At 47.7% G+C, this 25,673-nt stretch overlaps 9 protein-coding genes across 9 annotated transcripts; 4 read left to right on the forward strand and 5 right to left on the reverse strand.

The window, feature by feature from the left end:
• Positions 1-14: 14 nt before the first annotated feature.
• On the forward strand, positions 15-4,232 carry SPPG_06040 (uncharacterized protein). Its single transcript, XM_016754248.1, has 16 exons — positions 15-236; positions 306-738; positions 801-924; positions 1,005-1,231; positions 1,289-1,344; positions 1,406-1,911; positions 1,981-2,047; positions 2,112-2,163; positions 2,225-2,402; positions 2,481-2,524; positions 2,594-2,951; positions 3,022-3,076; positions 3,143-3,304; positions 3,375-3,498; positions 3,574-3,743; positions 3,797-4,232. Exons 1-16 carry the CDS (start codon positions 43-45, stop codon positions 4,188-4,190), a joined length of 3,144 nt encoding a protein of 1,047 aa, XP_016607136.1. The 5' UTR covers positions 15-42; the 3' UTR covers positions 4,191-4,232.
• On the reverse strand, positions 4,221-5,576 carry SPPG_06041 (uncharacterized protein). The gene is made up of 4 exons (XM_016754249.1): positions 5,145-5,576; positions 4,995-5,073; positions 4,716-4,930; positions 4,221-4,649 (listed from the first exon to the last, which is right to left on the reverse strand). Exons 1-4 carry the CDS (start codon positions 5,526-5,528, stop codon positions 4,437-4,439), a joined length of 891 nt encoding a protein of 296 aa, XP_016607137.1. The 5' UTR covers positions 5,529-5,576; the 3' UTR covers positions 4,221-4,436.
• A 64-nt stretch (positions 5,577-5,640) lies between these two features.
• Positions 5,641-7,939, reverse strand: SPPG_06042 (uncharacterized protein; the record flags this gene model as incomplete). Its single annotated transcript, XM_016754250.1, has 4 exons — positions 5,641-7,496; positions 7,561-7,665; positions 7,767-7,831; positions 7,891-7,939. 4 exons carry the CDS (start codon positions 7,937-7,939, stop codon positions 5,772-5,774), a joined length of 1,944 nt encoding a protein of 647 aa, XP_016607138.1. The 3' UTR covers positions 5,641-5,771.
• A 158-nt stretch (positions 7,940-8,097) lies between these two features.
• Positions 8,098-9,674, reverse strand: SPPG_06043 (uncharacterized protein). The gene is made up of 6 exons (XM_016754251.1): positions 9,271-9,674; positions 9,044-9,197; positions 8,881-8,973; positions 8,675-8,820; positions 8,483-8,589; positions 8,098-8,415 (listed from the first exon to the last, which is right to left on the reverse strand). The coding sequence occupies exons 1-6, from the start codon at positions 9,649-9,651 to the stop codon at positions 8,163-8,165; spliced, it is 1,134 nt and encodes a 377-aa protein (XP_016607139.1). The 5' UTR covers positions 9,652-9,674; the 3' UTR covers positions 8,098-8,162.
• A 30-nt stretch (positions 9,675-9,704) lies between these two features.
• On the reverse strand, positions 9,705-10,286 carry SPPG_06044 (uncharacterized protein). The gene is made up of 2 exons (XM_016754252.1): positions 10,171-10,286; positions 9,705-10,093 (listed from the first exon to the last, which is right to left on the reverse strand). Exons 1-2 carry the CDS (start codon positions 10,270-10,272, stop codon positions 9,812-9,814), a joined length of 384 nt encoding a protein of 127 aa, XP_016607140.1. The 5' UTR covers positions 10,273-10,286; the 3' UTR covers positions 9,705-9,811.
• Positions 10,287-10,700: 414 nt separating this feature from the next.
• SPPG_06045 (uncharacterized protein) lies at positions 10,701-13,010 on the forward strand. The gene is made up of 5 exons (XM_016754253.1): positions 10,701-11,031; positions 11,094-11,210; positions 11,271-12,342; positions 12,411-12,592; positions 12,659-13,010. Exons 1-5 carry the CDS (start codon positions 10,859-10,861, stop codon positions 12,927-12,929), a joined length of 1,815 nt encoding a protein of 604 aa, XP_016607141.1. The 5' UTR covers positions 10,701-10,858; the 3' UTR covers positions 12,930-13,010.
• Positions 13,011-13,174: 164 nt separating this feature from the next.
• On the reverse strand, positions 13,175-14,714 carry SPPG_06046 (uncharacterized protein). The gene has a single exon (XM_016754254.1). It carries the CDS (start codon positions 14,676-14,678, stop codon positions 13,359-13,361), a length of 1,320 nt encoding a protein of 439 aa, XP_016607142.1. The 5' UTR covers positions 14,679-14,714; the 3' UTR covers positions 13,175-13,358.
• Positions 14,715-16,233: 1,519 nt separating this feature from the next.
• On the forward strand, positions 16,234-18,069 carry SPPG_06047 (uncharacterized protein). The gene is made up of 5 exons (XM_016754255.1): positions 16,234-16,612; positions 16,678-16,757; positions 16,829-17,171; positions 17,233-17,762; positions 17,826-18,069. Exons 1-5 carry the CDS (start codon positions 16,501-16,503, stop codon positions 17,883-17,885), a joined length of 1,125 nt encoding a protein of 374 aa, XP_016607143.1. The 5' UTR covers positions 16,234-16,500; the 3' UTR covers positions 17,886-18,069.
• Positions 18,070-22,164: 4,095 nt separating this feature from the next.
• SPPG_06049 (uncharacterized protein) lies at positions 22,165-24,399 on the forward strand (the record flags this gene model as incomplete). Its single annotated transcript, XM_016754256.1, has 1 exon — positions 22,165-24,399. The coding sequence occupies one exon, from the start codon at positions 22,165-22,167 to the stop codon at positions 24,397-24,399; it is 2,235 nt and encodes a 744-aa protein (XP_016607144.1).
• Positions 24,400-25,673: the final 1,274 nt, after the last annotated feature.

Raw genomic sequence — 25,673 nt, forward strand, 5'->3', positions numbered from 1 at the left:
AAGTATCTGCAAGAGGTGCGCGCACTCTTAATTGCCATTGAAATGAGTGAAAGAACGGGATGGAAACAACCCACGTCGAGCAGTAGTAGTGGTATCGGACGATGTAACCTACGAGTATGGGCAACATTGGCCCTCCTAGTCCTGCAATTCGGGGTTTCGACCAGCGGTCTCTGCATGCACAATACGAGGAATAATGATGTTTTGACTTTAACGGAGCCATATGGATTTTTTTGGATGTGGGTTTGAAGGAAATAGGTTTCGCACACTTATCTTTGAACTGATTGAAACTTTGTTGCCCATATCAGTACCGACGGCATAGACGAATATGCCGCGGATGCCAACTGCTCCATCCTCATTGCCCCAGTCTGGGATCAGCCGATTACCGGCATCGCCATTGACTACATTACCGTCGAAACCGAAGCCTGCTGCGACCACGCTTATACGTATGCGGGCGACACTCTTGATGCTCCGGAAGTTGGCCGACATAATGGAACAGTCACCACACAGCTGCAGGTCAACGGGTCGACAGCATTTTTCAATTTTCAGTCAGATGGATCTGTCCAGCGGGATGGAATCATCGCTTTTTATCACATCTTAGATATACCCGACAATGAAATACCTTGGGTGAACATCTCGTGCCCTTTTGATTGCTACGGACGCGGCCAATGCGTTGATGGAAAATGCGTCTGTGAAGAAGGATATACCGGGGGACTGTGCAAGAACGATGACAATCGCAAGGTACTTCATATCAACATTCACACTTGCATATTGAGATCTCTGCGTAACGGGCTCGATTTCAGTTATTTGCTCTGTACGACAACTGCCAGGGAGATCACTGGCAGGCAAACTGGGATCGGACATATCAATCAAATATTTGCAACTTTACAGATTGGTCGGAATATACCATTGTTTCTACCTGGACAGGTAATATCAAACTACGGAAGCAGAGGGGCTATTGCTGATGGAGCAGAAATGCTAAGTCGGTCTTCTGACCCTTCAAACAGGCATTTCATGCGCGAACGGTCGAGTCAGCAACTTGGACATGCGAGACACTGGGATGAATTGCACGGGCAACGGGCTACCGAGAGACAGTTTGCCGCGATATTTGGAAACGATTGACTTTACGGGAGAGTTATTGACAGGCACGCTCCCTGGGGACTTGTTTCGAACACCATATTTGAATCAACTCTTTTTATCCAATACAAGACTGGAAGGGGAGTTACCTGCTGAGGTTGGTGACCACCCTTTCTTGAAATCCAGTAACAGCTGTTGACATGTGAGGCGATAGGTTTCATGGGCCACAGCGTTAAACACTCTTCTGTTGCATGACAATAATCTGATCGGGTAAGTTTATAAACAAAAGATGATTATGGATGCATTATTGACGCTGGTCTTTTTCAATTAGCCCTCTCCCAGAAGGTCTAACACGCCTACCTCAACTCAACGAGTTAAACCTGGAAAACAACAATTTCTTTGGTTTTGTCCTGGATGACTTTGCATATTTGCAGCGTGCTATCATCCTCCTCGCTGGAAACCAATTTTTCTGCCCAACGCCCAACATAACTCGCATCCATTCCGTTACATGTAATAACATTAGCCTGACTTCCGTTACCCCCAACACTGCTGTCAGTACCGGCGGGGACACGGTCGTGGTTCGCGGAGTGGGCTTCCACCCCGGTATTCAGATGAGCTGCGTTTTTGGTGGTATCTCGTCGCCGAAAACGGAGGTGGTGGATTGGAACACCATTGTATGTACAGTTCCACCACGTTTGGCAGGTGACACATCGATAGAGATATGGGCCTTTGGTAAAAAGGCTGCCACGAACGGACTGCCTTTTGAGCTTCTCAATGATTGTGCGCCTGGAACATATTTGAGTCCGACGAACATGACTCAATGTCTTGGCTGTCCTGGTAAGTCTATCTAGTCTTAGGAAGCTTGGGTGAATACCACTGACATGCAAACGCTATTATCCCTCTCAGAAGGAGCAATCTGTGAAGGCGGGCAGACCCCTCCGTATCCGAAATATGGCTATCACAAGGCCGCAGAGTAAGACTGATCCTGACAGTAACCTATTGCCACATCATCTCAACTTTTGTCTCTGTCACTGCAGCATGGATGTATTTTTGCCCTGTTTCATTCCATCGGCTTGCCCGTCACGTATGGTACGTTCTGGTATCGCAATCTTCTCACATTGCGTGTTACTGATGGACGTTGCCACGAAAGAACGGCGCCTGCAAAGCGGGTTTTACCGGTCCTCGCTGCAGTCAATGTGAAGAAGGCCTGTTTCTCAAAGGACAAGAGTGCCTTGACTGTACCGGCTCGCGTGGATTGGGGCCTATTCTAATCGTTTCTTTTGGATTTGTGTTATTGAGTGCGTTTGGAATTTGGATGGCTGTTACTGGTATGTGACTGTGATTCCCGTTGCACTGAATCAAAAGCACTGTGAATTGATTATAGAAATTGTACTCCGGATGAACAGATCTCAACCTCTCGTCAGGCACCCTGCTTCTTTTCTTGATTCAAGTATGCACCTAGTTTTGGACATCATATGGAGAGGAATGGCTCATCTCTTATTCTTTCCGTATAAAACAGATTTCTGGACTCATTCTCAAACTCCCAATGCGCTGGCACACTCTGTTTGGACCTCTCCACACCTTTTTGCTCAATGCAAACGTCAACCTCGTATCCCTTGGGCTCAACTGCGCTTTCCGGCTTACATTTGATGAATGGATGAGCCTACTGCTCTGTGTGCCGTTGATTTTCCTGGGAATCATATTGATGATGTGTTTTGCATGGGTTGCTTGGGTGACGCTAAAGGGAGGGAAGTCTGCTATCTGGGCGGTGAGAAGAGCAATAGACACAACCATCAATGCTTCTCTAGCGTTGTCGATTCTGGGTCATGTTCCGCTGGCTGAGCAGTTTGTCGCTGTTTTTGAGTGTGCCACGGATGGTGCGGTGATCTTTGGTTTACGGTGCATGTGCTTTTTCTGCTGTTGCCTGACTTGTTTCTTCATCAACAGTGGAACGCTCTTACATGATTTCGAACCCCCAAGTCAGTTGCTACACCCCTGAATGGTAGCTTATATGCGAAACATGCAAGGATGATGTGCACACTCGCTAATTATGGTCGTACTTCAATAGGAATAACAGCAAAATGAAGGCAATCCTCGGATGCGTTCTCTACGCTGGCGGCATTCCTGTCATGTTATTCTGCCTATCAGTTGCATTTCGGAAACGGCTGAACGACACAAATATTTTACACAGGTTTGGGATCGTCTTTGATTTATATACTGAATCCTCCTGGTGAGTTACCAGTCTTGTCAGCCGCCGTTGCCAACGTCAGAGCTAATAGGTTGCGTTTGTCAATGTATAGGTGGTTTGAACCTTATCGCTCAACGTACGGAATGGTCCTTATGACGATTCCCATGGCATTTGCAAACTATCCGGCGTTCATTGTGACACTTGGACTGGCTGTAATTAACCTGGACAAGTTTGTGGTGAGTGCCAAAGACTTCTTGCTATGGTATTTAAACATGTGGATTTTCGATTTTTAACCTGCTTGTCCTGGCAAGGTTATGCGAGTTTCTCCTTTCCGATTTCCTCACTCTAACCGTATATACAATATGATCATCTGGACACTCAACACGTTGAGCATCGCTGGAATATTGTACTATTCAGAAACTTTGACGGAGAGCCAGCAGCATTTGATTGGAGTAATGGGTGTTGCGTCATTTTCAATATCGTACGTGCAATGTGCAGAATTCGTTATTTCATTTTTTTCTAACATCATTATAGATTAGCGGCAGTTATTCACAGCCTCTTATACGAGTGGCAGCTGCTATGGTACCACGACCTTGTCAAAGTTCCGCTCTTGTCGAGGATCCTCACTAGCCGATTCTACTTGACCCTATTCCCGCGACATCTCACACCTCTAGGAAGACAAGAGACAAAGACCGGGCAAAGGCTTCCCGCGCTGCCTAGACCACCAAAGATTCAAGTGTACCCGCCACTACTGTACGAAAGCGCGGATTCATTGCGCAAACGGAAGGGGATTGAAAATCCAGTTGAGTTGGATATTCAGAGATCTGCGTTGGCTTGCGATATGGGGAAGGAGGCTATAGAGAAGGGGACCCTAGATTGCGAAGCCGGAGAACGGTTAAAAGGTTCTGGGTCCAGCGCTGCGCGATGAGTATTGAGATAGATGGTAGTTGGAATTAGGTATAGAACATACATGCCGCTATGTGTAGCTTTTTTTATTGCTTTGTACAGTTATCGATCAAGGGAAAAATTATGTGTATGTCGACTGTGGTTCATTCACTCTACTTGAAGCAACGTTTTCTACTTGCTAGTAAACAACTCTCCCCTACGTATAGATAAGCCTGCTAATGTTATGTTATTAGCTATATACAACCCTCCTTTGTTCAAACCGCAGTTCTCAAAATTCAACTGGAAATTTGAACATCTCAAACAACTTCTCGGCTGGCGTAGCAAAACTGTATCCTTTTGGAAACATTGGACTAGGAACTCGCACTGTCCCTCTCAAAACCCCGCATACGGCTCCGTACTCGTCAATTACCGGACCTCCGCTAGATCCGGGTTTGATCAGCGTGTTCAGTTCCATGACACTCAAGTCGTCATATGTGCCAGTCTACAACGTAAGACAAGGACAATTCAGGCCAGGACGTGGCAGACGAAAGCTACATTAACTACAAACCTCGGCTTTCGAGCCAATCGCATTTTTGTACATCAACACTTTACAGGCTTCCCACTCGTGATCCGGGTGTATATGCACTTTGAGGTCTGTACCGACTGGTGGTGGGTACGGAGACACAGCAAGAGGTCGGAGTATAACGGAACTGTCGGGGCATGGTGGGCCGAGTTGAAGAACAACCAGATCATGCTCAGGAAGCGACGCTTTGATGTCTTGTACTGCGAGTTTGGTCGACCAAACGTGAGTCGAGAAGCAGAGCACAAGAGCGGGCTAGACACAAACCAGGGTATATTGTCCCATCACTTGTCATAGCAACGCTAGTGCTTTGCGCTTTGGAGTTGGGCGGGACAACAGGCCCTATCTGTTCCGAGACCAATCGAAAAGTCAGGTTTCCCTCACAGATCAAAGCTCACATGTATATCCCTATAGCACCTCATCAAATGTGTGGCAGCAGGTAACCACCACTCCGCCTTCCAGGATCACGAAACCTGTGCTTATTCCAATCCTGGGACCCCGCCCCTTCCAATCTGGGACGACATGGGCAATGAGCACTACGCCATCTGTAGATTGTTGATCCGGCGTTGGTTGATATGGAAGGATTCTATCCATAACCACTCCATGCTTGTCCTCTATTCGATCGAGCAGGCTCGCAAGTGGTGTGGCTGTTTGGAAAGTAAAGCAAGATTGTGCCCCACGCATGAGATGCTCTTGGAGGGCGACGAGCGGGAGACGGCGGTAGTCCGTCGTCAACCTTCGACATTGAGAGATACACTTCACAGGACGGAAAGCGGGTGGTAAACGATTGACAAATCTCATTTGTGACGGAAGCCTTCCAAAATATCCAAGATGAACCTGCGGGTGACGGGCTAACAGCGAAATGATTCACATCCCGATGTGTGACGCGTTACGTTATCAACAAAACAGTGTGCTTTCCTTAAAGGTTTATGTGATATACGATACAGCAAAACAACCTATCAACAGCCATAAACAGCAAAATAAAAGTCATGCAAGCATCGCTTTGACCACCCACAATGTTGAAACCGTCCTGCAAGCTGATACTTAATTTCCAACCATAGATCGCCGTTCCAAAACCATCTTGCAAAAGACCCTGTGCTGCCCCGCCTTGTGCTCGTTCATGCACTCAACAGAGCAGTATTTTGCTACTCCACAGAGTGGACAATGGATCAAAGCATCCAGGTTTGAATTCCACGGTCGGGTTACGATTTCCTCCCCCTCTTGATGAATGACAACCCGCACATGTTGCTGAGAAATCTGCATAATCCGCTTGCATTTTGAATTGGAACAGCTGCAGTCATGCAGAAAGGGGTGCCATTGACTTGGATTTGGGCCTTGTGCAAGAGAATGCGATGCAACCAACTGCAAGCAAGACATTGCAGTTCTGAATTCTCGAGTTTTCGTGGTCTGGCGGGGAGACCAGCAACTCTGCATGTTGACGGCTTCGTTGAGGCGGGCACGGTGACATGTAATTTTCTCGGCCAGATCTTTAATAATGGTGTCAGACGGATCACTTTTTTCAAGGGCAATCTCCAGTTGTGCCGCTTTCAACGCAATCATCCAACATTCTCCGGTTGGAAGGTATTCTGAATGGCCGGGGGCAGTTGCCAGAAACCGGTTAAGCCTGTAAATTCCCTCATTTAGAAAATCGCCTCCCAATCGCGCTAGCGCCTGAAGATCTTGATATTCCCAATCTGCCGATGACGGGCGATTCTGGGAGCAACCGAGCTGCCTGAAACCCTCTCGCATGGCTACGATGGCCAGGCCGAGTTCTGCATCGTACTGATACTTATGTCTGTAACGTCCAACCGGTCCAACTGCATCAATACCCAAAGTGTTACGCAACCAGCGGTTGGGTTTAAGCCACTTGTCCGATGTCACGGCGGCATGAAAGTGCTCCGAAGCAGCGTCAAGATCATCCAGTTCCAGGTGAAAGATGCCGCTCCAAAAGTCAAAGGATCCATATCGGAATGCCGGATGTTTGATATTCTTGCAGTCATAGAGGTTCTCCAGAACATGTAAAATCTGGTTCTTTCGAGTCGGAGGATGCGGGGTCGAAGGGGTGGTCATGAACGCCGAGACGAGCTTGGCGTTGAAGGCAAAAGTGCGTCGCTTATCTTCTTCAATCTCCGCAGAAGTCTTTGTTGGGGCATTTGCTGCTGTAACGGTAGCATCGGGCTGAGTGGAGACTCTAGAGATGGATGGATTGGTAGCAATATCGGATGTTTTGGAGATAGTCGTTTCCCGCGCAGCGTCCAATGTTCTTTGTAATGGTTGAGTCTCACCCGCGGCCGATGTGGTGGTGTCTTGGACTTCGCCTGTCCGCTCATTGTCGTCCCAAGATTTATTCTCCTCTGTGTGATAGTGGATAACTGACACGTCATGCACCATTTCGTTCCATCCGGTACCATCGCCTCCGCCTTCTTCATCGACTCGAAGTTCTAGCAATGCTTCACGAACTTGATTTCGCTTCTTCATTTGCTCAAGAATCTCATTTGTATCAAGTAGATCATCCTCTGAATCCTCTGCCGCCTGATCCTCTTCTCCATAACCCTCCAGTTCCTGCCAGTGGGCGTCCAGAGTTTTAGGATAAATGTCGACCCTGGCTCGCTCAATGCTACAACGGGGTTTGAAGACCGGAACTTGACGTGTTGAAGTATATGCATCTAAAGTAGCTGGTCCCTCTGAGAGTTGTTGCGTCACAAAGCTAGTGAGGAGGTCGTAGTTTTCTACGTAGCTTGGCTCATATGGGTCAAGAACGCGGAACCACTAACAGTTGCGTAAGTCCCATCATATGCGGATCGGCGAATAATATGGTAAACTTCGAACGCACCTTTGTGAGCGCATCTCCGAAAAGCTGCACGCAATACGGATCTCTATTCCGTAAGAGTTTCAGACCTTCATGCCACAGATATACTGCAACCTCGAATCGCTCGGCCTGTTCAACACAGTATAATGAGTATCCGTATAAATCACAAGGCGGTCAATACTTTGGTCCAGATTCCTGGCTGGACACTGGTACATTGAATGTTGCCTAACCTCCTCGTGTTCTTCTACATGAACCTTATGAAATTGCCACACATTATACTGGTAGACATCATTTTCTGCTTGTCTAGTTTTAGTGCACCAATGCCGTGACAAACAAAGCTTGACCGCTACGAACCGAGGAAGGGAACGAATGGCATAGGATGCCGCAACGGGATAGGTGTCATTGCTGTCATATTATTCCAAGCAAAGGTCTGAGAGACTTTATGATCTGGAGGCATTTCTTGCGCCCATCTGACGCGCCAAAGTCTAAATCTCGTTTGTTTCCCCCACACACGCGAGGCTTGTGATATCATGTAGAATAAAGGGCGATGCTTCCACTAGCTGCGTGCTCCCATCTCAATATCATATTATATTTGTAAATTCCACATATGAAACAGTCAAAAACGACTATGCAAGGTCCGACAGATGCAAACTCTCGCGACTAGGCTCCTCTGGTAAATCCTTGGAGAATAAATGGTCTTCCATAGCTTCTTGGGGAGTGACAGCACATATACTCGTAAAAGGGTGGGCATGTGCCCGCGTTTCGTTATACCGGGATCTCTCCACTTTGAACCGTGCACGTCCACGGTGGAATTGCTGTTGTTCCTTCTGTGCTGCTAATAGCCCGCCTTCTAGTACATCTCGATTGTCTCCAGAATCGCTGAGTCCAAAAGCAAACTCGTTCAAATGCTGCCGGAAACGAATGGTCAAGACGCCCAGAAACGAACCTGGCGATTGCATTCTTTCTTCTTTCGTGAAGGGCTCGCTGCTCTACAGCATGTCGCCTTTCATCATCCGCATATTTTTTCCGGTTGGCCAAGTATACATGGGCAAACTATCAAATTGTATGAGTTACCATCTGATGATGCCATTGTGGGTGACCGTAGTGGTAACATCCGGAAAAACATTGTTGATTGTACCTGTTTCTGCTTAAGCTCATCCAAATGCCCAGTGCGGTAGAAGATTCTCAAATTTCGCTCCACTTCTTCCGTCTGGGATGACTTCAATGCACTGGAAGGTGCAGAAGCGTCCTTCAGAAAGTGTTGATCATGGTAATGGTAGCGCACTGTGGGGCGCAACTGCTCCAGCAATTCCGTTGCTACCAGAGAGACGGAGAGGTACCTACCATTAGGATTGGCATTGGCAGTCAAGTTATCAGTACCCGCTCCCAGTTGCACACTGCATCGATGACAACGGCCATGTTGAAATGGCGAGTCGGCTGGACGTAGCAGGTGTCAGCTGGGCGTTTGGTAATGCCTTGTTGAACTCTGCATATTGACAGTGCATACCTACCAGATGCTGGAGAGCTTTCGATTCAAGCTCCTTCTTTTGTTTTGCACGACAACTCAATCGTTCACGTAAACTAGATTCAAAGGCACGACGGTGTTCCAGCTTCCGTATTGCCATATCGTGTGCTCTTTGTGATTCTCGTAAGGCTGTTAACTGATCGGTCGCGAGTTATATTCCCCGCACATCCAAGGGGTTGAATCGAACATGAAAAGTCGCATTATCTTACATGAGCGTCAGCCTCCCCCCAAACGCGCGAAGCCGACTGTCGCTTGTCAAGTTCACCGTTCATTCTCTTCGCTAAAGCCCCGTTGGAGAACATCTCAGCCGCTCTCGTTATCACAAGGTCGTCTTGTAGCCCAATTTTGAGACTACCATCGAGCGTATTTACAGCATCATTATTATATATTTCTTCGTCGCTTTCGGTTCCCCATGCCAAGAGGCTAAAGCCCTCCCATCGCTCTACCCGAACGTTCGGGTTGGAAGTTGGTGCATTGCAGGCCATGGTAATACTGCGAGAGCGCTGGTTCACGGTAGTCGCTGCAAAGCATTTAGGAGCTCTACGTTGCTTGGCATGTGAAGAACTGTTAGGCTGCGGGGACCGTCGCATCTTGTGGAGGGATGTCGCCAAACTTGCTTGAGCCGTTGACCATTGCTTTGGACAGTTTCACATGACTAAGCAGGCAGTCAGCTGACCAAGTCCTTGGAGAGCCCAAGAAGCTTTATGTTTACACGCTGTGTTTTTTTACAAGGTTAACAGCGATCCTATTCTACTTCTCTTTAGTCTCAAAAGTCTGAAGATCAGCAGCCTTTGCTGCATTGGCCCTCGCAGAGGTGCTTCTTTGACCATATCCGTAACTCAAACTAGGACTGTAGCCATATTGATTGACACTCCACTTGCCATGCCCCTTGACAGGAGGAGCAGTAGGTGCTAGTCTAGCGGTACTGTATCGGGGATCATGATATGATGACCCGGCTTGAGTTCGTGGATCTGCGTCCCCAGAGAAGCATTCTGGGTGGTAGAAGAGACGTATTTTCCTCCCGTCCCTGACCTGCCCAAGCGCAACTGAGTATTTGTTTTTTACGATGGGAGATAATATGCCCCACATCCAGCTTAAACCAACTCTACCTTCACATGCTCATCCTTGTAGATTGTCCTTCTGCATTCTCTGCACGTTTGAGTGCGGATTGCGGGACCTTCACTGACAGTCCAGTATTCTTGGTATGACATTTCGGGGCAGCAGTGATGGAACTCACCCATGGCGTTGAATGATAAGCAAATCTATATTTAGACAAGCCATTACAAGCGATGGCGGCATTGCCATTTGACAGCTCATTATTCACTCGCCTTGGTACAGTCGTATCATTCGTCTGGCATGTGGTGAAAAGTCTAGACCCCTCAAGTACAACCGTGCGACGCTCTCGCCCATGGTCAAAAATAAATCACATCTGGAACTAACAGGTGGATCCAAGGCGGACACTGCGACTAACCCGTGCTATTGTCCTCGGCCGCAAAGCAGGATGGCAGACTCCGTAGCCTCCGCAACGCACGGGTAATATTTTGGTCAGCAGTTATGTAATTGCCAACGTTTGGCAGGAAGTTATCCCCAAACTATTACCATGAACCCTCCATGGATAAGGGTGATTCAAAATATGGTGGTGACACTAAGAGTTATTTTTGAATATAGATTCAAGATACACAATGAGGCCTTGGACCCAAACACTTGGTCCAGTTTACGAAGCATGTGAACTATCTCGAGGGTTTATTTTTCGCGAGCAATTCCTCTTGCCCGTAGGATCTCCCTAACACCGCCTGCATGGCATCGCCTAACAACCATGGGCCCGCGAGCAAAAATCGCTACGACGTAGAAGGAACTGCCCCATCGAAGACGACTGTGACGGACAAATATGGCCAGGAAATATACTGCGAATATGATATGACGATGAGAAATTGGGAACTAGTTAGAGAGCTACTGAAAGTTCTCGCTTGGTATGTAGGGTCCGCCGCCGACAGCATGGATATTGACAGTTGACCTTTAGCGTCCTTTACAGGGGTCTGTCGTGCGGTGCATTGGCGAGTGCGGTCGTCCTATTTTCCGTATTCATTAGCCTGAGGGCCTCGCAGATTGCAGATCCGTACCTTTGGCTTACTGTTATTTCCTACATTGGGTACGCACATTTTAATGTTTGGCTGATGGGTGGCCCATTTTCATTCTGTGTCTGCAACAGGACCGAGACTTTCTACACGACAGTTATAGTCGCGCTGACTAGTCCGAAAGTAGCTCTCCGATTACAGCGAAAGACATATGGAGCCGGTATCGTTGTGCTAATACTCGTATGCGTCGCATTGCGACAATGGAGAGCGGACGGCAGCGCATTAACGGTATTTGCCGCCATTGCCCCATTTTGCACATGCTTGCTGGTTTATAACTGGCAAGCTAGTGCCAAAGCATCTATGACTGATGACGATGAAGCAATGGGTGCAAGTCATACTGGGGTGGTACGAGCCGCCGCACAATCAGACGAGATGAAAGCGGGAAACGGACTCGACATGGTGAAAGAGACAACCAATCCTCCGTCAACAACCCCAGAGGCCAAGAGTTCACCAGTGCCAACAAGAGTCATCGCAAATATTTTCCGCAACATTGTGATTCCTTGCATACCAACATTTTCAGTGACCTTTGTATTTTTCGGAGCCCTAACTGCGATAACAATATCCCACAAACTTTTTGTAGCAGCCAAGAAACCGCTTCTTGACACATTGACACTACTCGGTTGGCCAGTTCTCCTTGTCGGTCTGCGAGCGCTTTCTATGGCATCAATACAGACGGCGGCCACCAAAATTCACGTAAACGATTCCGCGGAGCAGGGACAGGCCAAGGATATCGTCAGATCGGCCGAAGATGCTGACAAGAAGGTGGACTCTGTTATCGTCACCAGCGGTGGCAAGACCCAATCCCCGCCACCCCTAGACCTAGTAACTGGGTTTGTCGTCCCACTGCACACGTCCCTGTTCGCTGTTGCTGTAACTGATGCAGAGCTGTACAATGTCTACACAAGCACAACATGGACGCAGTTTGCCTTGGGATTATCAGCAGTTGTCGGAATGATGTTCGCTGAAACCATGTTGGGCATCTGGATTGTTGGGAATCCTGCGAATAGAAATAACGCGAGCATATTTAGCCGCATTTCAGAACGAATAGCGAGAAGAACTCTTCAACCAACTATGACAGAAAATTCAATATACGTGGCCAAACCGTCGCAGTATGCCCTCGCTCGGAAGTTTGTGATCTTTGGCAGGGTACTGTATAGAGGTCCTGCTAGTTGCCGGTGTATATTCGAACATTATTCTCATTCTTCTTTTACCAGACAGTGGCATCCGTGACTTCCGCATTCCGAGTTATCTTCCTGCACTACCTGCCAACGTTGCCATCAATAGGTGGAAATATTTGCGATAAAAGCGGGATAATGGGAAGCTATACGTATTTCTTATTTCCAATGCCGGATGCCGATGATATGCTTCTGTATCGAGGATGGAATGTAACTGTTAGGTGTGTGCCAGGGCACAATTTTCTTTTTTGTTCTATGCTACCCGCTAAATGCTCCGACCATTACAGGGTGTTGGTCACATTTGGTTCTCTGACGCTCACCCTGTTTGCCCTTCTGTTGCTCGAGTGCTGCTATAGCGTCAATCCCTTTCGAGTTCGCCGGTTTGATCCGTGCCAGGGGAGGTGGTTTATTACTTCCTGTTCGGTAATTGTAACTGCGCACCTGACGTTCATTGCTCTTGTCATGTTTCTGCACCGGAGAGACTTCCAATTGATGGGGATGGTCGGATATTGTGAGCATGGGGAGTATACGGGGGATATGGCGCACCCTCAGCTTTGAGTGAAGCCAAGGGTGCTGCCACGCTGTATAGACTAGATTTTTTGTATTCGTAAACTAAGGTGATGAATGATTCCTGAGAATCGTGCTTTTTCTCGGTAGTTGGACTCGTTTCGCATCATCAGTTTCAAAGCTACATAGGCACCTTCCCTGCATTGAGGATATCAAGTGAGGAACGAACAACAAGCAATCGCCTAACGTCCGTCTCGGATGGCGAAAAGCTGGGATAACCACCAGTGATAAGTGACGTTCTACTTTAACCATCGATTAGAGGTACAGTCCTTTCACTTCAGTAGTATGGCATATTTCGGCATATACATATGGAGAACGTATACAAATCTACTCTAGGATCAATATATCCTATCATAATGATGCTAGTCTACGGGCCCCTAATCCCACACGTGCGACCTGCTACGGCTGAAATGTCGCAACTTACACAAAAACAGCTACAGCAGCACCAGCAATCATCGTCCAGAGCCAAGAGAACGACCTAAACACATCCACGCTTGGATATGAGCCACTGATGCTTTCGCTCTGTCTTGTTGGGCTAGCAGTCGAGGAAGTTGTGGACAATGTGATGCTAGAAGGGTTGGTGGAAATTGGCCCGGTGGAAGAAGCAGAAGCAGATATTGTCGATGATGCAGATGGTGCGACCGAGGACGCTGAAGCCGTACTAATAGGAGCAGATGTTGGGGTGGACGATGGGGGCGATACTACGGATGACGTGTTCGGGATAGGGGAGGATGTACTCCCGCTAATATCCCGATACCAAGGTTCATTGAGACAAGTTCCGACGTCCGTAATTTTGAGCGGAAAGCTAGAGCCCATATCTTTGATGGCGGATAGGGCCGCAAGAGCGACTCCCACCGTGAATGTAGAGATGTCATGTTCGAGGGAGATGAATCCTGCTTGAGGCACGAACCAGGATTTGATCTTTTTTAATACAGTCTGATGGGCGGCCGCAGATGGGGTCACGTCTGCGTCGGTAGAGTCACGGTCGGGGGCGGTACCCCACAATACTGTCCGATACCCAAGTGCCGAGGCAATGGCACGGATGCGGTCGTCGATGTCTCCGCAAGGTGGACGCCAGAAGCGGGGAACCTGTCCCGTTGTTTTGTAGATGAGAGCTTCTGTATACTTCATTTCCGCAACGAACTGGGCGTTTGTGAGAGAGGTGCTTGTCCAGTGGGTCCAGGTATGAGTGGCAATGTGGTGACCTGCATCGAAAGTTGCTTTGATTTCGTCCGGAGCACTGGATCCCATTGAGCCGACGACAAAAAAGGTGGCCTTTTGGTCATTGAGATTGACTAGTGCATTACGCAACGCTACAGTGTCATTCACATGTTGTCCGTTCACAACATTGACGATCGGACCATCATCGTAGGTTAATCCCCAAGTGTTCTGGCCAGGACACTGGTAGACGTCTGCAGTAAAAGCATTCGTGTCGGTGTCTCGAGTGCACAAGTTTGCAGGCCAGTAACAATTTGCAGCAGCATCGGCATTATATGTCGCTGTACAAATTCCTTTGTGTGTCGAGGGTGGAATTTGCAGATACTGTGCGGGAACCACCGATTCCACGTAGGCAAGAGCTTCTGTCACCAGAGGGTCGGTTAAATAAGATGCAGGGATGGGCTGAGACTCATCATCTGGGGGAAATGCTTTTGGCATTGGTGGTGGCATGGTGAGAGTTACCGCGACGACATTGGCGACGCTCATCGAAAGAACAGCAAGTGTGATGATGGAAAAGTGCATGTTTCTGCCGAGTATGAATTAATGGGAGGTTCAAAGAGTACAGAATTGTTGGTGAAGGATAAGTCAAGCGCTGCCATTTTATATTCCATATCACGCAATGTGTATTTGGAATAGAGAATATTCTAAATAAACATGTGGCATCAAGTGGCATCCAGTAATTCTTTCTACGTTTCGCCCGCCGAACCGAAATGGGGCAATAATTATTATTCCACGTCAAAAATAGGAACGCAACATCTCGAGAGTGTTCTGTATTGGAATTTCTTTTTTGGAAAATCCAGTCCATTTGTTGATTTTCTCCCTGCCGAGGATATTCCACATTGGCACTTTTCACACATGCTCACCAATAATGTGCCATTTGCAACCTGTTTTTTTCCGGTGCTTTGTTCGCAATCTTCATGTAATCCTGCCCATTGACAAAACACCTGCCAATAACAACGGCGTTAACCACTGCCAGAGATACAGGAATACCTTTCGCTTGCAGGCACACATAGGGCATCGAATAAGGATGGGTCCTCCCGCCCAGTCCTCGCCCACATTGAACAGTGACTAGTCCTTTCATGCTACTGCAGTTAGAAAAGTTCCTCTCAACCCTTTGCCGGGGAATTCATTCTGCGTTTCTATCATCATCCTTTTCTCTCCTTTACAACCCTGTTTAATAACCAAGCACACTATACGATTTCCTAAGGTTGTACATTCTTGCATTTAGACATGTTCATTACAACACAGAAATTCTTGTCGCATGTGAGCTGCATGTGTCATTGCTCCTGTTGTTGTAAAACGGTGCACGGTGTGAAAAGAAGAAAGGGGCCGGTTGCGACAGTCATATCAAAGAAGGTGACGACCGATGAATACAAAACGTGCTACCGATCATTGGGACGAATCATTTACCTGCTGTGCTCACACAGCGAGTGGTCGATCTCGTTGAATGGGAAACTTAAAGCACTAAACGATGGTCTCGCGCAGCTATTCATAGAAAAAGAAGGCGTTTCCTAATCAGGATCAATACAAGCCTAACTTTAACCCATAACTCGGATTGTTCCTTGCTCTCCAATTCCTCCGCAGACCATATATTGGCAAACAAAGCAGACACCGACGGGAGACAAAAAATAGCGGCTTCACTGGCGGATGAAGTAAAAGCTTGGTCGATACCTGGGATTCTTTAGCTTGCGCTTGCCTAAATTTAGCAATCTTGCGCCTTTTTCAGTAACCCTACAGCTTAAACAATGTAAGTTTTGAAAACTCGAGGACGCCACTTAAAGCCGATTTTCTATATCCAAATCCTAAGAATCAGCGTGCTCATCACCAAGCAAAGAGTATCAGGCGGGCAACATCAATAGCAACCCTCAACCGCAGAGATCAATAGACAAAGCCAACCTTGTTGTACATGATCCATTCTTGAACTATTGTAAAGGGCTCCAGTCTGAATAAAATGGATTGCCCTAGTGGGCAACCCACGGAGATTCCGCACTGCCAAACGCCACGATGTCTGTGGAGAAAATACGGGCCATTAATGTGCCAAAGCAAGAGACTGTTTTACGTGCGTTTAAGAGATAGCTTTTGCTCATCAGGATCTTATAATAACTGACCGGTTTGATGTGTAGGGACGGCGGATTTGCCGGATCCTGAAATCAGTGCAAAAGGTTCAGAAAAGGTCGGCAAGCAGAAATCGGACGAACCAAAAGGTTCCACGAAAGAGATTATTTCCACTCATCTCTTTGCGACGACATTTTCGATCCTCCTATGGTCTCTTCTATCGCTGATCCCTCTTGGGCCAATATACGACCGGAGCGGTCCACGGGTATCGGGCATAGTTTTCAGCGTCATGAATCTACCCATCAGTATTGCCATTTCCCTATCAACAGTTTTTTGGATCAGAGAGTTATTCGGCCTTAGCATTCGATGGTGGTCAAAAGATACTTGGTGGCCTGTACTAGGTACGTAACTCAACCATTCGACTATTCACGTGCGCCGAAATAGCGTACTCACATGTATGATATAGCGTACATGGTTTGGAATTTTATTGTGTACAGCATCTTTGCTCTCATCCCGCTGTTTCCCGTGCCTTTTATGCCAGTATATGTATGTAACAAAATCTCGTAATTTTAATGCATCTCCAGCAAGCTAAAATAATGTTTCTTTTCAATCCAAAGGGCGGAGGGTTAGCGTACTCTGTGGTTCCCCCTCTGATCACCTATCTTTTCTGTCTACCAACTCATGTGAAGGCACAACCCGACTTTCTCAAAAAGTTTGCGTCATCTATTATCGTCTCTGGATCGCTCAACGTCTACTGGTTCGTCCTTTTTGGCTTCTACTTTGCATTCATCAATACACCAAACACGACCGGGCTGCAAATTATGTTGCTTGCCATCATCAAGATATTCACTGTAGTTTTCGGGGGTATCCAGGTCAAATTGGTGCATAGCGTTGCAAGACTTCTGGGGCATAAGGAAGGAGAAAATATTGGGGCGCTTGCAAAGCTATTTATCGAAACAGGTGAGCAATGCATTCCCAAACATTCAGACAGCGAGACTTGACATCTGACCAACAACATTAGCCTTTGAGACGTACATCTTCCTTGTAATCCCCGACATGCACGATTGGGCCGTCTTTGGATTCTGGCTGGCGCTCGATATTTCCTGTCTCTTCCTCGAGCTCTTTCACAAATACGAGACCGCTCTCGATATCGTCCTATCCCGCTTCGGACGTCTCAAAATTTCACATCTCGGTTCATCGGAGGACCTCGAGGAGACCATACGCGTTCGTACCAAACATTATCTTGTGAGCGTTGTCTCAAAAGTTTTCGGAACGTGCGTCTTTTCCACCTTGCTGGCAACATGGTACTATGGGCCTAACAAGGAGTGGTATCCCATATTTGCCTCGTTTCCTGAAGCCGTTGTGACGGATGCCATCTTCAAGGCATGGTTGGCATTAGCAGCCATTCTGATTCATCTGATGGGAACGCTGGCGGTGTTTAGATACCGAGGTGTTCCTGTCGCAAAGTATGCAAGGCAATTTTTCGGACGATATGCGCCATTATTCGTGGGCATCTACCTATGTGCTCCTATTTTCCCTTTCACACACATGGTAATCATTTCATCCCAGCATATTCAGCGCGATCATGTTACTGACTATTGCTTCATCTACTAGGGAAAGCATTGGTATTGTTTAGAGTACATGTGGGAGGTCGTACATGGAACCCACGGTTAGGCCTCTTCATGTTATGATTTGCGGTGTCCGTGCAAATACCGCAGATTGCGTTGTATCCCGCAACCGCGCGGTACACGGTTTACAAGCCGCGCAATATACCCAAACTGTGCAGTAACATTTGCAACGATTGAATGAGTGCATGTTAGATTACACTATAGACATTATGAATAGAGTGGCAATCAATAAAATGACGGCGTTCTGCAAAATGCCATGATGCTCTTAGCATTTGAAATCTAGAAAGATTTGGGGCGGGTTAGAAGTGTAATGGATTTAAGACAAGTCCCTAGCAGGTCGCATCATAGCCCTGCTGGATGGGATGGTCTCAGAATCCCTTTTTTGGGTTCCAGTACAGGTCGTGAGGGCGAGAGGCAATTGGGGATTCAGTTAACGTGAACCGAGCAGGATTAGGCTTAGGGTTACAAGTGTGTTCCCATGTGGGTAAATATTTTGAAGTGTTCAGAATTGAAATAAAAGGGTTAAAGGTTTATCTGTTGGAATTAATTGATTGACTTCACCGAAATTGTCATGGGACAGTAACTTGAATAACTAGGCGAGTTATTAACTTATCAACAAGACCAAAATGGTTCTAGAAAGCCCTGAATCTGCGCTGACCAGCTTGTTAAAAACACATTGTTAGTTAGTTGTCTTATGCTGAGAGGTCAAAGTCAGGTTGTCATCATGTGATCTGTACTATATTTAGGACCCTTTCTGTCTTTCACAACTCTCTTGACGCAAGGTCCCGCACAGCTTCTAACACCAGAAATCTGCAGGGAGACTGCATGTTTGCTAAAGTCATCCATATCGATGCAAATGACGCCCTGCTCATGCCTCTATAAAGTCATGCGACGAGCGAGAAGCGGTAGAATCACATTACACGGCTGATCTTGGGAGCATTTTGCAAAGAGAACTGACCTCAGAAATGATATACCCCGTTCGACGCAAGTTTCGATGAGATGGAAAACTGATATTTGATTAGAACAAAAGTTGATGACATTCAACTCATTTGAATAGGGCTGATACAAGTCGGAAGCGGAACAAGAAGTATCAAGAGCTGTAGCAAAAGGTTTGCAAGTCGTCTTCACTATTCCATACAGCGGGCCACGAGGGAGAGGGCGGGCCAGGAATGAACTGACCTGGTCCAAGTCCCGCGAAAGATATGTTGGCTGGTCAAAGGTGTCCGGGTGGTGTTAAGTATCAATTTTTGTGAAATTTGAGGATATACATCCTGTTCCTAGTGCATTGCGATGGGATCTCTTATGTTTGCGACCCATGTGCGGCCCTATTAAGGTCCAACAAGACAGAAAGTATGTTGACGGAAATGGCACAATGTGACCGAGGATACATAATTGCCAACATGGCTCGGCCAAAAGTTCAAAAGTCTAAACAGTCAAGCGCTCTTGCCTGCTGCTACCTCGGAACGCATCCGGAAATCAATGAAGATGAAGTCGACCCACTAGTAGTTACAGTAAAAGAATGCGAGGAGCATAACCCGAATATTTTGTAGAAAGATGACTTCCTGTATGTACACGCAAGCTTTGCTGTCCCAGTCTCAAAGTCGACGACTGCGGCCAAAAGCTTATATGTCAATAACTGATCTCCGTCGTCTGATGTGGACTTTAACAGACGTTGTAGCAAGTGCACCTCCATTGCATTTAGCCAGATACTAATTGACGCTGCAGCAACTCAGCGGACACATAATGGTACAAAGTAAGAAAGCTTTCACGTTACAAGTATACTTCATATACTACAAATCATGTTGTGATGATCCGTAGCAATTAGAAAACACACATGTGCCAAAACCACTCATCCAAAAACATGCCCTGGAACATGGTCACGTTCAAGAATGGTCCGCGCGGGAGCGATGTTCATGTGCTTCATTCTTACATGTACACCCGTACCAGACCACCCACCGCCACACCTCTCCTGCAAATGGGGCACTTTGGCTGACGTCGGATTGCATCTCAGATACAAGCCGTACAAAAGAGATGCCCGCATCGTGTAGTTGAAGCATTGGAACATCGTGTCAAAGTCTCTAAACATATGGCACAGCTTGCCGACTCGCCGTTGCGTCGAGTCCTTGATGAGCCCACAACGACAGGCAACACCGCAATACGGCCCGGGTTGCTACGATGGGTTACCTCTGTTGTGACCATACCAAAGCCAAGCAACTCCGAAACCCGCTGCAACATGGAACTATGCCGCTCTGGTACATGTTCGAGATCTTTGGTCAATAGTTCGAAATATCATGTTACAAGCATTCGTGGTGCAAGGGAATGTTGTGATTAGATGCGACATGTGTCTCACTAAAACGGACAATGGTCAGTTCTATCAACTATAAACCCTTGGTGTGGCCAACCATGTACATACCGGTCAAGGCTCTAAATGAAAGTGCAATTGCAACAGTCGCACGGATGATTATGATCATTCTGCACATGCTGATGCACGAGAGCTTCTGAGGGCCATATCTCCAGGCAAACCGAACACGGGTGATGATGTACTGCAGATATATGGGCTGTCAACAGCTGCTCTCTCACAAAGCGATCCGGGGAGTAACTGCATGTAATTTTAGGAACCCTCAATGAAAGGCGCATTGACAAGTTCAATGATGACTGTGACGACTGAGATATGGCACTAACGGGGGATCACTGTCTTGGCCTATACTATGACGACCCGAGTTCCCTGTCATACGATGCTCTTCAAGTGCCCCGGAGGAGGCAAATCCTCGCCGACATTCTGTACACGTCATCAAAAGGGGTTCGGTGTTCGCTGACGTGAAATCGTATCCAACGATTGCATTCTAGAGATGCAACAGCTTTCAACGTGTTTCTGCAGCTTTATAGAAGTGGAAAACCCTTGCGAGCAAGATCTGCAACGAAGCTTATGCGCATTTTGTCGATGTGCTCTGAGGGCACCAGCAGACACGAATCGTCGGTGGCATTCTTCACAAGTTAGGGTGACCAACGATTGCGATCTGGAGCTGTCACAGCTTTCAACGTGTTTCTACAGCTTTCTAGAGGTAGAAAACCCCATGTGAACAAAGCTCGCAACGAAGCCTATGCGCGACCCGTATATGGTCTGCAAGAGCAGCAGCGGAGGCAAACTCTTGTGGACATTGTTCACAACACCGAGATGATTGGGCAACCGGTCCTCCACCAGTGGTTCGATAAAAGGCGTAGAAATGGACTACTGTCTCATGATCTTGTCGGCCCTGATCAGTACGGAAGCGTCGTCGACAATGTGTGCAGCCAAATCGCCTTTTGTCAGACATACGGGGCTTGCAAACGATGAAATGCTGTGGGAAGACGCGGCAACGGGGTGAATATGCGTGAGAATCTTTCGCGCAACCAGTTTCGACAGGACCAATTGGGCCACGTGACTGTGGACATTCAAAGCAAGCTTTACAGCATCTGCATCCCCGTGGTCGTTGTCGGGCCGCACAGTGCTCACATTTCAAGCATACCCACCGGTGTTTGGGGCATAGTCCATGTTGGATCCCCGAGGTCTAAATTAGATCCTTACTGGTCTGGATCCACCAGTGGGCATTATGTTGGCGGTCACAAGTCGCAGATTTCTTTTGCGCCGCTAGCTAGTATGTTCTAATAGTGACTTAGAGTGTTCCTACATGGGTACATATTCTGAAGTGTTCAGAATTGAAAGTGACCTAACCCTAACCCTAACCCATTAAAAACTAGTCGGAGACTGTACTGAGCATTTGAGCAGCATTGCATGATTACTGAGTTGGCTCCTTTTCTGAGCGGAGGTTGTGCTGGATTTGCAATGCCAGCATCAGCCATTCCCTCGTCCTTGTTAGTGCTTTTAAACACTCGTAAGATTCCACTCATTGCAATGCGAAACTCGTATCAGAATGTTGCTCCTACACAAAGATCGCTCCAGGATATCTGGCAATGTCCCGTTCTGTACGTAATGTGAGCCTGAAATTGCGTAAGCAGCCCAAGCCAGTTGCAATCGCAAACCCAAACACAGGTTTCATGGGCAGCCAGCCAATCAGCGCAGCTGCGCTGATGAATCACGCCAGCCAACCGCAAAAAAGACGCGCGTGGTAGACCGCACGCCAATCAGAGCGAGGTGCCCGAGCAGAAATGCCTCATTTGTACGCGCCACATCGGTGCGAGACGTTTCCCCCTCCCGCCTTGACAATACCTTATATAAAGCATTGGACTTCTTTACCTCCCATCAAGTTGTTGTCCTGCTTTTAGCTGGCCGCACTGATCGGTAACAAGCAACTACCGCTGAAAAAGTTCTCCAAATACCTCCCGTTATGGTTCGGCCGGCCTTCGCGCTCGCCCTAGCCCTTGGCTTTGTGACAGCTCTCCTCCCGGCTGCCGTCTATGGTATGACTGACGGCCGCCCAGGCTATGGTTTTATCGGATATGGCATCAACATGTACCATCCGACATGCGCTTCCGCTTGCCGTGACAGCATTAAAGCTCCCCTGAATTGCACCTCCGCGGACATGGGACAAGCCGGCCATTCTCACAACATGAGGATGAAGCGGGACTTGATCACCCTAATGAAGCGGATGGGAATAATGGGTGATGGCAAGGAGGCACAGCTCCCGTCCGGCGATGGGTGGATGGTCATGAAGCCTACGCCCGCATGCAAAGTTCACAACGACTTCTACCTTCAGACGCTTGCCTTCTGCATCAGTCAACGATGCGAGGGTATCTCTCTCGATCATATCGAAAAGTTCTGGGCAAATGACGTCGCGGGACGTGCCCTTGATCAGCCGGCGCCAACAAAAAGCTATACAGAAGCCCATCTGGCTGCGACAAGCTCGACTCGTCAGACCCTCAACAACAAAGTATTCCTCAATTACACCGGCATCGTGACGGACGATACCTATACTCCCAATATCAACGCCCTCACCAGTTTTGAACGGGTTGAAGTCCTGCATTCACGATATGGCCTCATAATCTTCCTTAGCGGCGCAATCATTCCAATCTTCCTCTCCTTCCTTCGGTTCCTGCCTTGGCCCGCTTCTGTGACAACAAAGTTTCACGCACACGTAATCGACCCTCCACTGTTTGGCTCAAAGTACAATTCACCTATTCTGCGGGGTCTCGTAATCATGCCAACGCGCGGCCAGGCCCTGTTCATTGCCTACTACTGGATCCTAAATGTCGTCCTCTCGGCTGTGAACCTCTCGGCCCCGATGCCTGACGCCTGGTTCTCTGACGTTACAGGACAGGTTGTTGCCTACCTCGCCAATCGGGTTGGCGTGCTTTCGTTTGCCAATCTGCCATTAGTTTTATTGTACGCCGGCCGAAACAACATTCTCCTTTGGTTAACAAACTGGTCGCATGCGACGTTCCTTCTGATCCATCGTTGGATCGCCTTTATCTGCATGTTGCAGGCCGCTCTCCACTCTGCACTGTACCTCTATGCATACATGAAATTCGATGATAACGATTACGCTTCGGAAAGCAAGCTCCCGTACTGGTATTGGGGCATCATCGCAACTTTGTCGCTGGTTATCACTATTCCAGCATCTGTACTACCTATCCGACGAAAAGTCTACGAGTTATTCCTCTCGAGCCATATTGTGCTGGCGATTCTAGCCTTGGTCGGCTGCTACTTGCACATATATCATCGCTTCAAGCACCAGTGGGGTTACGAGACGTGGATATACGTGGCCGTCGGGATTTGGGCATTCGACCGCCTCCTTCGTCTCGCTAGGTTGTTTTACATGGGTGGTTTCAAACGCGCGTACGTCACCGCTATTGATGACGATTATTACCAAGTCGACATTCCTGGCGTTGATGCTTCGGGTCACGTTTACTTTCATTTTCCTACTCTCAGCACCTGGCGCTTTTGGGAAAGTCATCCTTTTTCGGTTGCTGGATTACGCTGTCCGTCCGTCGATATTCAAGAGATAGCAGTCAGTGGAAAGGATGGATTGACAACACATATTGCCCGGTCGTTGGCCGAAACGAAAGATACTGGCATCACGGTTTTTGTCAGGAAGCATAGCGGTTTGACGGGTCTACTAGCTGCTCATAGCACGGCGTCTGCGGGTATTCCCGTATTTGTGGAGGGATCTTACGGGGTCGGCATGTCCTTTTTGCAAGATCAGGAGGTGCACCCCACGAGAGAATTTCCTAACCTCTTGTGCATCGCCGGGGGTGTCGGAATTAGTGCCATACTACCAGTCTTGAAGCGTGCCAACGGCATTCCTCCAATCGGTACCAGCAAGCTATATTGGGGGGTTCGCAGTCTTCCGCTTGTTCATGCCATCGAAGACATGCTCGGAGTGCCGAAGAACGACTCCACGGTCCCAAGACACTGGGGTCAGACCGAGGTTGTGCTATCCGTAGGCGAGCGATTCAATTTACGGACTGTACTTCAGGAAGAGTTGACGAGCAAGAATGGAGGCACGACCGTTGTAGTATGTGGCCCGGCCGGGATGGCGGACGAGGTACGGGTACTGGTTGCTGGGTTGTCCAGACATACAGGGTTGCTTGTCCGGTATGTTGAAGAGAGTTTCAATTGGTGAAGACCAGCCAAAAGACGAGATGTGTGGATTGCACGCTTTCGAGTGTCCGTTATCCAGCTACAGTTAGCTTTTGTTTTGTGCATACATAGTAACATTTACGGTGTTTGATTTCCGTCATCTGCCTGCTGGTTCGTTTCTGTTTGTTTATATCTGGCGCAACAACGATCCTCGCTTGTATATCATACTCATTTGAGCACATCAAAGTCACATACGTGTCAGCTGATGTTTCGAACAGCATCCTATTTATTTACCCCATCACCACCCACAAAGGGTAACATAATGTTAGGGTTAGGGTTGCGGCATGCTCAGAGTCGAGCTCAAAAACCTACAAGTTACAAGGGTGTCCCCACCGGGTTGTTTTTTGCAAGTGTTCAGATTTGAAAGTGGTCTTAATTAAAGTTGTTGGGAATGGTCTAAAACACGGGAATCTGCAATAAAATCGCCAAGGGTTAGGGTTAGGGTTGCGCCATGGTCGTCAAGCTCTAATAAATTTTTGTACGTGTAGAAACTGTTGGGGAAAGTCGAGAAATAGGTGTTATCCTAGGACTAGACTGGGTGCACCTGAGAGGTGGATAGCTCGGTTAGAAGCTAGTCCGTCACTGGAGAACGTCTCTGGGGACCTTGCGTCAAGAGAGCAGCGAAAGAGTTGTATTACAAACAGAGAAAGGCAGGTCCTAAATATGGTACAGGTCACATGATGACAACCTGATTTTGACCTCTAATTTTGGGCGCATAAGACAACTAACTAAGAATGTGTTTTGACAAGCTTGTAGCGCGGATTCAGGGCTTTCTACAACCATCTTGGTCTTGTCGATAAGTTAATAACTCGCTAAGTTATTCAAGTTACCGTCCCATGGCAACTTCGATGAAATCAATCAATTAATTCCAACACTTCCCCTCACCCAAAATTCCCTTTTACTTAAGATCTCATGTTTGGGCATCGTCCAGTTCTTTAATGCCAAGTTCAGCACAACACTGGGTGAATCTCGGTGCAGGGATGGCCTTGGTAAGAACATCTGCAGTCATCTGTTGAGTGGGGCATCTTCTAACTGAAATCTCACCACTCTGGATGTGTTCCCTGAGGAAATGATAGTGTATATCGATATGCTTCGTCCGCTGTGAGATCAGGGTGTACTTCGCCAGTTCCATCGTGCCGTTGTTATCCATTTTGAGCACAGTTGGGTTTTGTTGAACTTCCAAAAACCCAAGCTTTGCCAAGAGGTTTCTCATCCAAATAACCTCTCGTGCACAATCTGATGCCGCAATATACTCTG

This window comes from Spizellomyces punctatus (assembly GCF_000182565.1).
Source record: "Spizellomyces punctatus DAOM BR117 chromosome Unknown supercont1.10, whole genome shotgun sequence".
Taxonomy (NCBI): domain Eukaryota; kingdom Fungi; phylum Chytridiomycota; class Chytridiomycetes; order Spizellomycetales; family Spizellomycetaceae; genus Spizellomyces; species Spizellomyces punctatus.

Excerpts from the sequence above, each read along its gene's own strand:
- SPPG_06040 (XM_016754248.1), top strand. The coding sequence starts at position 43 with ATGAGTGAAAGAACGGGATGGAAACAACCCACGTCGAGCAGTAGTAGT. Across the intron at positions 1,232-1,288 it reads AAGGGGAGTTACCTGCTGAG|GTTTCATGGGCCACAGCGTT; the intron begins GTTGGTGACCAC and ends GTGAGGCGATAG. Across the intron at positions 2,952-3,021 it reads TTTTGAGTGTGCCACGGATG|TGGAACGCTCTTACATGATT; the intron begins GTGCGGTGATCT and ends CTTCATCAACAG.
- SPPG_06041 (XM_016754249.1), bottom strand. The coding sequence starts at position 5,528 with ATGAGATTTGTCAATCGTTTACCACCCGCTTTCCGTCCTGTGAAGTGT. Across the intron at positions 5,074-5,144 it reads GCTGCCACACATTTGATGAG|ATAGGGCCTGTTGTCCCGCC; the intron begins GTGCTATAGGGA and ends GTCTCGGAACAG. Across the intron at positions 4,931-4,994 it reads TGATGGGACAATATACCCTG|TACAAGACATCAAAGCGTCG; the intron begins GTTTGTGTCTAG and ends CCAAACTCGCAG.
- SPPG_06043 (XM_016754251.1), bottom strand. The coding sequence starts at position 9,651 with ATGCGACGGTCCCCGCAGCCTAACAGTTCTTCACATGCCAAGCAACGT. Across the intron at positions 9,198-9,270 it reads GGGGGGAGGCTGACGCTCAT|TTAACAGCCTTACGAGAATC; the intron begins GTAAGATAATGC and ends GCGACCGATCAG. Across the intron at positions 8,974-9,043 it reads AGCTCTCCAGCATCTGGTAG|CCGACTCGCCATTTCAACAT; the intron begins GTATGCACTGTC and ends TGCTACGTCCAG.
- SPPG_06044 (XM_016754252.1), bottom strand. The coding sequence starts at position 10,272 with ATGTCATACCAAGAATACTGGACTGTCAGTGAAGGTCCCGCAATCCGC. Across the intron at positions 10,094-10,170 it reads ACAAGGATGAGCATGTGAAG|GTCAGGGACGGGAGGAAAAT; the intron begins GTAGAGTTGGTT and ends GCGCTTGGGCAG.
- SPPG_06045 (XM_016754253.1), top strand. The coding sequence starts at position 10,859 with ATGGCATCGCCTAACAACCATGGGCCCGCGAGCAAAAATCGCTACGAC. Across the intron at positions 11,032-11,093 it reads CTACTGAAAGTTCTCGCTTG|GGGTCTGTCGTGCGGTGCAT; the intron begins GTATGTAGGGTC and ends CGTCCTTTACAG. Across the intron at positions 12,593-12,658 it reads GGATGGAATGTAACTGTTAG|GGTGTTGGTCACATTTGGTT; the intron begins GTGTGTGCCAGG and ends CGACCATTACAG.
- SPPG_06046 (XM_016754254.1), bottom strand. The coding sequence starts at position 14,678 with ATGCACTTTTCCATCATCACACTTGCTGTTCTTTCGATGAGCGTCGCC.
- SPPG_06047 (XM_016754255.1), top strand. The coding sequence starts at position 16,501 with ATGAATCTACCCATCAGTATTGCCATTTCCCTATCAACAGTTTTTTGG. Across the intron at positions 16,758-16,828 it reads TGCCTTTTATGCCAGTATAT|GGCGGAGGGTTAGCGTACTC; the intron begins GTATGTAACAAA and ends TTCAATCCAAAG. Across the intron at positions 17,763-17,825 it reads TTTTCCCTTTCACACACATG|GGAAAGCATTGGTATTGTTT; the intron begins GTAATCATTTCA and ends TTCATCTACTAG.